General features: G+C 46.1%; 1 protein-coding gene across 1 annotated transcript in view; it reads left to right on the plus strand.

Annotated features, from left to right (window-relative positions):
- Positions 1-12,581, plus strand: part of ABCC1 (ATP binding cassette subfamily C member 1 (ABCC1 blood group)) — a 151,146-nt gene that overhangs the window by 84,769 nt on the left and 53,796 nt on the right. Inside the window, exons 11-12 of the mRNA XM_079796250.1 lie at positions 4,923-5,015; positions 6,716-6,919. Of these exons, the coding sequence (XP_079652376.1) occupies positions 4,923-5,015; positions 6,716-6,919 (297 nt within the window). The remainder of the gene's footprint in view (positions 1-4,922; positions 5,016-6,715; positions 6,920-12,581) is intronic.

The raw sequence follows: 12,581 nt of genomic DNA on the forward strand, positions 1-12,581 counted from the left end.
CTTATCCAGGCTGGCCACACCCCCATAGGTGAGGGTCCCCGCTGGGGGGCTTGGCCAGCCTGCAAACAGCCATCAGCCTCTCACCCAAGCTGGCCAGGCACCCCAGCGGAACTCCCCCCACCCTGAAGGGGGTGTGGCCAGCCTGAAAATGGCCCTCAACCCCTTACCCAGGCTGACCACGCCCCCATGGGATGAGGGTCTCCTCTGGGGGGCATGGCCAGCCTGCAAACAGCCATCAGCCCCTCACCCAGGCTGGCCAGGCATCCCAGTGGGGACCCCCACCCTGAAGGGGGTGTGGCCAGCTTGAAAACAGCCCTCAGCTCCTCATCCAGGCTAGCCACCGCCCCCCAGTGGGGACCCTCACCCCATGGGGGCGTGGCCAGCCTGCAAACCACCACAGGCCCCACGCCCCAAGGGAATCCCCACCCTGATCTGGGACACCCTTCAGGGCAAACCAGCCGGCCCCCACTTGTGCACCAGGCCTCTACCTATACTAATAAAAGGGTAATATGCTAATTAGACTGGGAGACCTTCCAGGAGACCTTCCGGACATTCTTCTAGACAAAGCCATGGTGGCAGGGCCGAGGTAGAGGCAGTTATAGGCCAAGAGGGGAGGGCAGTTGTGGGTGATCAGGCCAGTGGGGGGGCCATTGGGGGTGATTAGGCTGGTGCGGGGGTGCAGTTGGGGGTGAGCAGACCAGCATGGGGGCCAGTTAGGGGCGAGCAGGCCATCAGTGGGAGTCAGTTGAGGGTAATCAGGACAGCGGGGGGGGGCAGTTTGGGGTGAGCAGGCCAGCAGGGGCGGCAATTGGGGGCGAGCAGGCCGGCAGGGGTGGTATTTGGGGGCAAGCATGCTGGCATGGGGGGCAGTTGAGGGTGATCAGGCCAGCAGGCAGAGTGGTTAGGGGCAATCAGGCAGGCGAGTGGTTAGGATTGCGAGAGGGATGTCCGACTGCCGGTTTAGGCCCAATCCCTGTAATCCGGCAGTTGGACATCCTTCGAGGGGTCCCAGATTGGAGAGGGTGCAGGCCGGGCTGAGGGACCACCCCCCCCTCCCATACACCGGGCCACATTAATAAATGGAGAAATAATAAGTGCTGGTGAGGATGTGGTGAGGGAACCCTGGTGCACTGTTGGTGGGATTGTAAATAGCTGCAGCCACTAAGGAAAACAGAATGAAAATTCCAGGAAATTAAAAATAGAACTATCCTATGAATCAGCAATTCCACTTCTGGGTATTTATCCAAAGAAAACAAAAACACTAATTTGAAAAGGTATGTGCACCCCTGTGTTCATTGTAGCATTACTAGTAATAATCAAGATGTAGAAGCAACCTAAATGTCTATCCATATATGAATGGACACACAATGAAATATTACTCAGCAATAAAAAAGAATGAAATCTTGCCATTTGCAACATAATGGATAGACCGAGAGGGTATTGTGCTAACGGAAATAAGTCAGACAGAGAAGACAAATATTATGATTTCACTTATATGTGGAATTTAAAATAGCAGAACAAATGAATAAACAAAACAAAACAGAAACTGACCCATAGACACAGTGAACAAGCTGACAATTGCCAAAGGGGACGGGTATGGACAGATGGGACTAAAAGGGAAAAAAAGAAATGATGAAAAAAAATTCGTTGAGAAAAGTGGCAGGGAAAAGAAAGAAGGCACTACATTCACAGAATTTGCACTAGAGTGCACTACCAATGTCTGCTGAGGAATAACGTGGTCAGAGAGGCCCCTGTTTAGCCAGCAATACTTTATGCCCTCATGTTTCTTGGAGCTCTCTTGATGCAGTTTTGTGTTTGAGGTGGATAGGATCACAGCAGGCATTATTGTAACATCTGAGTATACTTTCCTAAAAAGAAAAATAAAAAGAAAATAAATCAATTTTAAATAGCATAGTCAAATAAAGGGAATTTTGTGGGTACCTGCATGTAACTGAAAAGTCCAGGGACTTCAGGCATGGATGGATCCAGGAGTTCAAGGAATACTGTAAGGACTCAGTTTTACTCTTTAGTCATTTTTTGGCCCTCTTTTCCTCTGAGTTGACTGTATCCTCAATGGGGTTTCCCTAAATGGCTTTTATACTTTGGGCTTGTATCGTTTTTTACAGATAGTGGTGTCAGAGAAAAGAGCATTCCTCTTTGCCTTAGGTCGAGTCCCAGGGAGCACTCTGATTGGCCTGGCACAGTGCTGTTCATATCCCTGAACCAATCACTGTGAGGCAGGAGGCAAAATTCTCTGATTGGCCAGCTGGATCACAAGCTCTCTCTCACTATGGAAGGGGTGGAGGTATGATTGACAGCCCTTCTACGGGGGCAAGGAACAGTTCCCAAAATCGAAATATGAGGAGCAAAGGTGCTCATATTCTAACACATGACTTATTCTTTCTCCCTTCTGAGCCTTTGCATGTGCCTTTCCTTCCAGCAGGAATGCCCTTCCATCTTTCCTCCCTAAGGATGAAATCCCACCCATCCCTCAAGGCTGTGACTAGTGCCACTGATTTTTTTCCTTCTCAGTTAGATGGACTTACTCCTTTATTGAACCCCCATAGCTTTAGTATAGAAACTCGTCTGATTTTACCTTATAGAATAGTTTTTTGCACACTGCGTGTACCACCCCTTCCTCTCTCAGGGGCATTTTGCTACTCATGGACGCACAGGGTCTTGTTTTCATATCTTGTGGGTATAGTCCCAACAGGAGCATAAAATAGGTGCACAAGATTATCTGTTGACCTGGCTGTATTTTACACTTTTTGTGTATTTATAGAGCAGACAGCAGATGATTATAAATTGTTTCTGTTAATGAAACTTAGGAAATAAATACTACTATTTAGATGTCAAAATTAATGTCTTTTCCAACATCCGCTTTCCCAGAGAGTGTTGGGATATCCACTTCCCCAGAAGGTGCTGCTGTGGGTAAAATATTTTTAAAATACTTTTAGACTTGCTTTTTGGGTTGGTTTATGAACTATGAAGAAAATTACTTTGTTTTTAATGAGGGATGCTGAATGTGTTATTGCCAGATAATTCTCTATTGTGGCTTCTACCCACGACACCAGTAACACAGCTCTCCTCTCAGTCCCCAGTAAGGGCAACCTAAATGTCTCTAGACATTGCCAGATGTACTCTGGGGGGAAAAGTCCTATTTGGTTGGGGATCACTGGCTTAGACCAACCATCAAAAACAGTGCAAGCTCTGGAATCAGACTGCCTGGGTTCAAATCCTGCCTCTTCCATTACTGGCTCTGTGAATTAGTCACTTAGCGTCTCTAAGCCTCAGTGTCCCCTTCTGTAAATTGTGATGATAACGGTACCTCTCATCCTAGGGATGTTGGGACCATGTAATGAATTAATGCAGGCCATGCTTATGGAACAGTGCATGGTACACAGATGTTCTCCGTCTCTTTTAGTTACTGTCAGGGTTCTGAATGCTTTTGGTTGTTGGTAGAAATCACCTTTGTTCTCAAAGGTAGATTAATCTTCACTTGGATCAGCAGTAGTATTTTTTGGAACTAGGCCCAGAGCCCTTGCAGGTGACTGCTTGGAAGGGACTAATGCTCCTGTTTTTCTGAATACCTAAGGTGGGGGAATCACATGACCCCCGAGTTCCATCTGTACGCTCCAGCTGAGTAAATGCACCCAGGGCTAACTTCTCAAGCTGTCGCCTGTATTTGTGGAAGTTGAAAGATACCGATCTATATGGCCAGCTCTCCTTGACCTCTCTGAGACAGTAGTTTCCTTGTTTGCAATCGGACAAGAGAAAAAAAAATCTACAGCCTCTTATCTACAGATCCCAGCCAAACAGCTCTGAAATCCCAAAGTTTTCCTTAACTCCTTTGGTGGCAAAACCTGACCTGAACTGACGCGAACTCTTGGTGACCTTGATTATTTCTCTCGTTGTGAATATTCCTGTTTGGCTGCTGAAGAATCGGTGCCTTTGCTCATGGAGTGCTGTGCCAGGCCCTGGTGGGGTGGATGCATAGAAGGGCACATACACCTGTGTCAGGGGTCCCCGAGAGCATGCCAGGTCGATGACTTACTAGGAGGACTCGGGGCTAGAATTTATTGCAGCAGGCTGAGTGAAGGGGTGGAAGTTTTGCGGGGGAACCAGACACAAGTTTCCAAGAATCCTCTCAGTGGTGACACACAGGATGCCCTTGATTCCCCAGCAACCAGGTGTGACACGTGGGGGGAACGTGGCCAGCCAGGGAAGCTCAGTAGAGACCTGGAGCCCAGGATTTTTATTGGGGGGCTGGTTACATAGTCAGCCTCTACCTGGCACTTACCAAACTTCCAGACTCGCAGCAGGAAAAGGGGTGTCCAGCACACACCACGTTGTTTGTATAAACAGTTTAGGCACAGGGAGCCACTTGTATCAGTTCTGAGAATGATGGGAGCCCTCCCCAAATCCAAGCTCCCAGATGCCAGCCGAGGGCCAGATTGGTAGGCAGACATTCAGATAAGAATAACCCTCGGGCTGGCTGTGGTAGCTGTTTTCTGCTGAACACCTTATTACATCTGGTCTCAAGGGTTCTGATAAAGGATCATGGACCTACATGTTCTTTTTAATATACATTAAAAAGGGAGAGGGAGAGAGAGAGAAAAACATCAATGATGAGAGGGAATCATTGATTGGCTGCCTCCTGCACGCCCCCTACTAGGGATCAAGCCTGCATGTGCCCTTGACCAGAATTGAACCCAGGACCCTTCAGTCTGCAGGCCGATGCTCTATCCACTGAGCCAAACTGGCTAGGGCGACCTGCATGTTCTTAAAGGGGCTGAGGTGCTCAGGAGTAAATCTGAAAATTGGGTAAAAGCAGTGGAAGTGCCTCGAACCTGCTGGGAGAGTGGGAGTGGTGGCTCAGCCCGGGAAGCCTGTGTGAACCTTTGTCTGCTTTCCTTCCTTAGAACCTGGGCCCTTCCGTCCTGGCCGGGGTGGCTGTGATGGTCCTCATGGTCCCCCTGAACGCGGTGATGGCCATGAAGACCAAGACCTACCAGGTAGGGTGTCTGTCTCCACCAGACTCCAACCTGGGCCCTGGCCTGGGGCCTTTCTCCTTGGGTTCTGGCGGAGTTTCTTCTGCTCCGGATGTGGGGTTCTGAGCCTTGCCTGCCTGTTGGGATCCCCGGAGGAGCTTTAACAAATGCTGATGTCTGGGCCCCAGTCCAGGGATTCTGATTCACCTGATATGGGTGGGGCCGGGCATCACATGTCTTTAAAGCTTCCTGGGTGATCACAATGGGCAGCCGAGGTTGTGAGCTCACGAAATCATTAGACCAGCGGGCCAGTGACTGAAAGCATGTCTGGGAGCCTCCGAGAAATCCTTACTTCCCCGGAATTTTTTCATGTGTGCGTGTGTGCATTTTAAAGAGTTAAGTAAAAGTTACCCCTACGCCCTCTCCCCCCTTTACTTTATGCTAGATACAGTGGTCAACTCTTCGGGTTTTGAGATACTTTGTATTTTAAGTTCTCAAATACCCAAATAGCAGAGTGAATGCTTACTCATTATAAAAAAAAGGTTCAAATAATACAAAGGTGCATAGATTAAAAGGGGATGTCCCCTCTCGTCCCCTCTCACCCACAGTGGACACGGTGAAGCAAGTCCTTCCTAAACTTTCTGTGCATGTATAAAGACATCCGGTCATATAGTTAGGTTTGGTGTGTATATGTATGTTTTTGTGCTATTGTGACCACATGTATTTTTACATGAAAGGGCCTGTTTGGCGGCCTGATGTCATCATTTGACACCGTGCCTCGGGGATTTTTCTGTGGTGTGAGTCTGACTTCATCCTCTTGAACTGGTGCCCGATGGTCCATAACAGAGCCGGGCCAGAGTTTACTTCCCTGCCCCTGCCGAAGGCTATTTATGATGTGCCTGTGGAGTTTCAAACGAGAGGGCCTGGCCCTGTAGATGGTGCCCGAGGAGAGAGGACTCCCAGGATTGTGGGGATGAGGCCTCAGCAGGTGGGGGCAGGCCGTGCAGGAGAGGAGAGGCGAGGAAGGGGCTGTGGCCCTGTCGCCTTTCACGCCTGCGACACGTGGGCTTCCCTGAGAGCCACCTCTGAAACAGCTCCAGTGGTGGCTGTCACCTCCTGGTGCTCAGTGTCCTCATCGGGGCCCAGGCATGACCATGGCACTCGTGACGGGGTTCTTGTGAGCATTAAATGCCCGAATGCATGTAAAAGACTCAGAAAAGTGCCTGGCACATGGAAGGTGCAAGATTGCTCTTAGCAATATTTAACAGCCGCATGGCATGGACTCCCAGGGGTCAGAACCAGTGCCAGCTGTTAGAGAAACATTTCAGTATTTTACCAGTATTATGGCTGAAAATTCATAAAGAAAATAACAAAACAGAGGGAAGAACCCAACATCATCTCTCTTGTATTTGAATCTGCGGTGTAGGACCATGTTCCCTTTTTCCCCTGGGTACCTGAAGGATTTTTCCTGCCTCTATTCCCCAATCTTACAGCTTTCTTTGTGTCTAATTACCATGATTCAAAGCAGGGTTTGCTCTTCCCCGTTGATAGAAGAGTCCCTTGGAGCGCGCCAGGGTCAGGAGTAGGGTTCAGGGTTGGCTCTGTTTTCGCACCCTCAGGAAGGCCCGTTTGAGTAGGTGGGGGTGAGTGATGGGTGGTGTGATGTCACGGCCAGCAGTGAGCGGCCAGCCCCCAGATGTGGGCTGATGCGCTTGTCTTTGCAGGTGGCCCACATGAAGAGCAAAGACAGTCGGATTAAGCTGATGAATGAAATTCTCAACGGGATCAAAGTGCTGAAGCTTTATGCTTGGGAGTTGGCGTTCAAAGACAAGGTGCTGGCCATCCGGCGGGAGGAGCTGAAGGTGCTGAAAAAGTCTGCCTACCTGGCCGCCGTGGGGACCTTCACCTGGGTCTGCACACCTTTCCTGGTGAGTGAAGCAGGTTCATCTTGGCCACATCATTTCATGTTGCTTTATTATCATACCTGAGTATTTTTAAATTTCAACAAGGCCTTCTATCACTCCCTTTAAAAAGTGCCATGCAGCCCTCGCTGGTTGGGCTCAATGGTTAGAGCATCGGCCTGCGGACTGAAAGGTCCCAGGTTTGATTCTGGTCAAGGGCACATGCCCGGGTTGCAGGCTCGGTCCCCAGTAGGGGGCATGCAGGAGGCAGCCGAGCAATGATTCTCTCTCATCATTGATGTTTCTATCTCTCTCTCCCTCTCCCTTCCTCTCTGAAATCAATAAAAATATATTTTAAAAAGTAGAATAAAATAAAAATAAATAAATAAAAAGTGCCAAAAAAAAAAAAAGTGCCACACCTTTATTTTATTTGTAACACTTAGCAGCTTCCAGCTAGAGTCCTCAAAGTAGCCAGTTCAGCAACTGTGTGTTACGGGTTCCCCATGAAATAAGGAGTTTGCACCAGAATGTCCACCAGCATTCGAGAAGGTCTTGCCAAGAATAAAAATGGCAGCGGAGCCGAAACTGGTTTGGCTCAGTGGATAGAGCGTCAGCCTGAGGACTGAATGGTCCCAGGTTCGATTCCGGTCAAGGGCATGTACCTTGGTTGCGGGCACAATCCCAGTGGGGGGTGTGCAGGAGGCAGCTGATCGATGTTTCTCTCTCATTGATGTTTCTAACTCTATCTCTCTCCCTTCCTCTCTGTAAAAAATCAATAAAATATATTTTTTAAAAAAATGGCAGCGGAGTTAAACCGGGTGCTCAGTGCCGTAGGTGAGCTACATGACGGTGCCGGGTCCTTACACTGCTGCCCGGTCACAGACCTGTGCACCACACTTCGAGTGGCAATGCAAACACACTAGAAAACTTACTTACTTTTTTGGTTATTGCATCTCTCTCTACTGGAATGTCAATTCCAGGAAAGCAGGGATTTTTTCTTTTCTATTCAGCTGTAGTAGAAATAAACAGTACAATAAACAGTACAATAAACAGTTTCATCACAGCTGAGTTGTAGGTGGAATGTTTAAGGAAACTCCTGTCTTTTCAGAGTTTGTTGAAGTCTATTTATCCTAAGCTCAGGGGCCAGACATAGGCAGGTGTGGACCACGGGCCGTAGGATGCTGACCCGGCTTAGAGGAATGGAATGTTCTTCTGAGAGTCAGGACATCTGCTGATTCTGCTGCCGGCTCAGGGTGGGACCTCCTCCTCTGGTTTTCACATATTAAACACGAAGGGGTTCAGCCACAGGGATGTCACATATGGGGCCCTGCCGTCCCCCTCCTCCCTTTCCCATTTCAGACATCCACGGTCAGTCATGGTGTTCCCACCCACCAAGTTAGGTTCGAGCAACGCCCCAGGTGACCACTGTCAGCTGACTGGAGTTGGCACAGGGAGTGACTTGCCATCTCCTAGCTATTCTGGGACTCTGTTTCCAAGATGCCTTCCAGCTCAGACACAGTGGCATTCCGGACTAGAAGGTTCTACCGTCTTATTCTTTCACCCTCCAGTCTCCCTGATTTCCCCCAGGGATTCAACCTTTGATTTTTAAAAGTAAAAACAATGTAAGGCTGGATGGTAGTTATAGAGGGTGTTCATTTAATTATTTTTCTTTAAGTTGTTAAATAGTCTCTACATGTTTATAACTGTACTAGAGGCCCGGTGCATGACATTCGTGCACTGGGGGGGTGGGGGTGGGGGCCCCTCAGCCCGGCTTGCGCCCTCTCACAGGTTGGGAACCCTTGGGGAATGTCCGACTGCCAGCTTAGGCCGCAGTCAGACATTCCCCAAGGGGTCCTTAGCGCTGCTGTGGAGGTGGGAGAGGCTCCTGCCACCGCCTCTGTGCTCGCCAGCCGTGAGCCTTGCTTCTGGCTGAGCGGCGCTCCCCCTGTGGGAGCACACTGACCACCAGGGGGCAGCTCCTGCGTTGAGCATCTGCCCCCTGGTGGTCAGTGCACGTCATAGTGACCGGTCGTTCTGCTGTTCAGTCAATTTACATATTAGCCCTTTATATAGGATTCTATTTCGTGTATGTGATATATTTTATTTTAAAAACAGTAATGTGTTACTGTGGTAAAATAGTTTAAGCTGTTTCGAAGGATCTACAACAGGGCTTTGCAACCTCAGCGCTATTGACATTTGGGACCCCAATAATTTCTTGTCTCTTTGTTGTTGGGGCTGTTCTGTGCATTGTAGGAAGTTTAGCAGCATTCCTGACCTTTACCCTCAAGATGCTAAGTGGTGCCTCTCCCTCCAGTGTGACAATCACAAAAGTCTCCAGACATTGCCAGATGGCCCCCAGTTGAGAACCGCTGGTCTGCAGTGAAAAGCATAGCTCTTTTCCCCCCAGCTTCTTTTGTGTATTTCTAGAGAGCCTATATATCAGCATAACAGTGACTATGCATAACAAATGTCATTAAACTTATGTCTCTTTTAGTTGCTTTACTTTTACACAAGTGATAGCAAGTCATATAGAGGTCCAAGGCGTTTTGTTTTTTTTATTTTTATTTTTATTTATTTATTTACATTTTTTTTATTGAGGTATTATATGTGTACATATCTTACCATTACCCCCCCACCCCACACCCATACATGCCCTCACCCCCCAGAGTTTTGCGTCCATTGTTTATGCTTATATGCATGCATACAAGTCCTTCGTTTGATTTCTTATCTCCCCCACCTCTCCCTAACTTTCCCCCTGTAATTTGAAAGTCTGTTTGTTGCTTTACTGTCTCTGTATCTATCTTTTTGTTCATCAGTTTATAATGTTCTTTATTATCCATAAATGAGTGAGATCATGTGGTATTTTTCTTTCATTGACTGGCTTATTTCACTTAGTATAATATTCTCCAATTCCATCCAGGTTGCTGCAAATGATGAGAATTCCTTCTTTTTTATGGCAGCATAGTATTCCATTGTGTAGATGTACCACAGTTTTCTGATCCAGTCATCTGCTGACGGGCACCTAGGCTGTTTCCAAATCTTAGCTATGGTGAATTGCGCTGCTATGAACATAGGGGTGCATATATCCTTTCTGATTGGTGTTTCTAGTTTCTTCGGATATATTCCCAGGAGTGGGATTACTGGGTCAAATGGGAGTTCCATTTTCAGTTTTTTGAGGAAACTCCATACTGTTCTCCACAGTGGCTGCACCAGTCTGCATTCCCACCAGCAGTGCACGAGGGTTGCCTTTTCTCCGCATCCTCGCCAACACTTGTCGTTTGTTGATTTGTTGATGATAGCCATTCTGACAGGTGTGAGATGGTACCGCATTGTTGTTTTGATTTGCATCTCTCGGATAATAAGTGACTTTGAGCATGTTTTCATGTGTCTCTTGGCCTTCCTTCCTACTTCTTTTGAAAATATTCTGTTTAGGTCCGTTGCACGTTTTTTTAATTGGATCATTTATCTTCCTTTTATTAAGTTGTATAAGCTGCCTGTAGATGTTGGAGATTAAACCTTTATCAGTGATGGCATTTGCAAATATGTTCTCCCATGCAGTGGGCTTTCTTGCTGTTTTGTTGATGGTTTCTTTTGCTGTAAAAAAGCTTTTTATTTTGATGTAGTCCCATTTGTTGATTTTCTCTTTAGCTTCCATTGCCCTAGGGGCAGTGTCAGTGAAGAAGTTCTTTTGGCATATGTCTGAGATTTTGTTGCCTGTGGATTCCTCTAGTATTTTTATGGTTTCCCGTCTTATGTTTAAGTCCTGTATCCATTTTGAGTTTATTTTTGTGTATGGTGTAAGTTGGTGATCTAGTTTCATTTTTTTGCATGTGTGTGTCCAATTTTCCCAACACCATTTATTGAAGAGACTGTCTTGACTCCATTGTATGTTCATGCCTCCTTTGTCAAATATTAATTGAGCATAGTGGTTTGGGTCGATATCTGGATTCTCTATTCTGTTCCATTGATCTATATGTCTGTTCTTGTGCCAGTACCAGGCTGTTTTGAGAACAGTGGCTTTGTAATACAGCTTGAAATCTGGTATTGAGATCCCTCCTACTTTATTCTTCTTTCTCAGGATTGCTGCGGCTATTCGGGGTCTTTTTTTATTCCAGATGAATTTTTGGAGAGTTCTTTCTAGTCTGTGAAATATGCTGTTGGTATTTTGATGGGGAATGCATTGAATCTGTAGATTGCTTTGGGTAGTATGGACATTTTAATGATGTTGATTCTACCAATCCATGAACATGGTATGTTCTTCCATCTGTTTACGTCTTCCTCTATCTCTTTTTTCAGTGTCCTGTAGTTTTCCGCGTATAGGTCTTTTACCTCCTTAGTTAAGTTTATTCCTAGGTATCTTAATTTTTTTGGTGCGATGGTAAATGGGATTGCTTTTTTAGTCTCTCTTTCTGTAAGTTCACTATTGGTGTATAGAAATGCCATAGATTTCTTGGCGTTAATTTTGTATCCTGCTACATTGCCGAATTCATTTATTAATTCTATTAGTTTTTTGATGGAATCTTTTGGGTTTTTTATGTACAATATCATGTCATCTGCAAATAAGGACAGCTTCACTTCTTCTTTTCCAATTTGGATGCCTTTTATTTCTTCTTCTTGCCTAATTGCGATAGCTAATACTTCCAGTACTATGTCAACCAGGAGTGGTGAGAGTGGGCATCCCTGTCTTGTTCCTGTTCTTAGGGGAAATGGTTTTAGTTTTTGCCCATTGAGTATGATGTTTGCTGTGGGTTTATCATATATAGCTTTTATTATGTTGAGGTATGATCCTTCTATTCCCACCTTGTTGAGAGTTTTTATCAAGAAAGGGTGTTGGATTTTGTCAAATGCTTTTTCTGCATCTATTGATATGACTATGTGATTTTTATCTCTCAATTTGTTTATGTGATGTATCACATTTATTGATTTGCGGATATTGTACCATCCTTGCATTCCTGGGATAAATCCTACTTGGTCATGATGTATGATCTTTCTGATGTATTGCTGGAGCCGATTTGCTAGGATTTTGTTGAGGATTTTGGCATCTATGTTCATGAGGGATATTGGTCTGTAATTCTCTTTCATTGTGTTGTCTTTATCTGGTTTTGGTATTAGGGTGATGCTGGCTTCATAGAAGGAGCCTGGAAGTGTTCCTTCCTCTTGAATTTTTTGGAATAGTCTGAGGAGGATAGGTTTTAGTTCTTCCTTGAAAGTTTGGTAAAACTCTCCTGTGAAGCCGTCTGGCCCCGGGCTTTTGTTTGCCGGAAGCTTTTTGATGACTGCTTCAATTTCTTCCATAGTTACTGGCCTGTTGAGCTCTTTAGATTCTTCCTGATTGAGTTTTGGAAGGTTGTATTTGTCTAGGAATATGTCCATTTCCTCCAGGTTGTCCAGTTTGTTGGAATAGAGTTGTTCGTAGTATTTTGTAACAATCCTTTGTATTTCGTCGGGGTCTGTTGTTATTTCACCTCTTTCATTTCTGATTTTGTTTATTTGGGTCCTCTCTCTTTGCTTCTTGGTGAGCCTGGCTAGAGGTTCATCAATCTTGTTTATCCTTTCAAAGAACCAGCTCTTGGTTTTGTTGATCTTTTGTATTGTTTCTTTAGTCTCTATGTCGTTTATCTCCGCTCTGATCTTTATTATTTCTTTCCTTCTGCTTACACTGGGCTTTTCTTGTTGCTCTCTCTCTAAC

The sequence above is a fragment of the Cnephaeus nilssonii genome, assembly GCF_951640355.1.
Source record: "Cnephaeus nilssonii genome assembly, chromosome: 2".
Classification (NCBI taxonomy): domain Eukaryota; kingdom Metazoa; phylum Chordata; class Mammalia; order Chiroptera; family Vespertilionidae; genus Cnephaeus; species Cnephaeus nilssonii.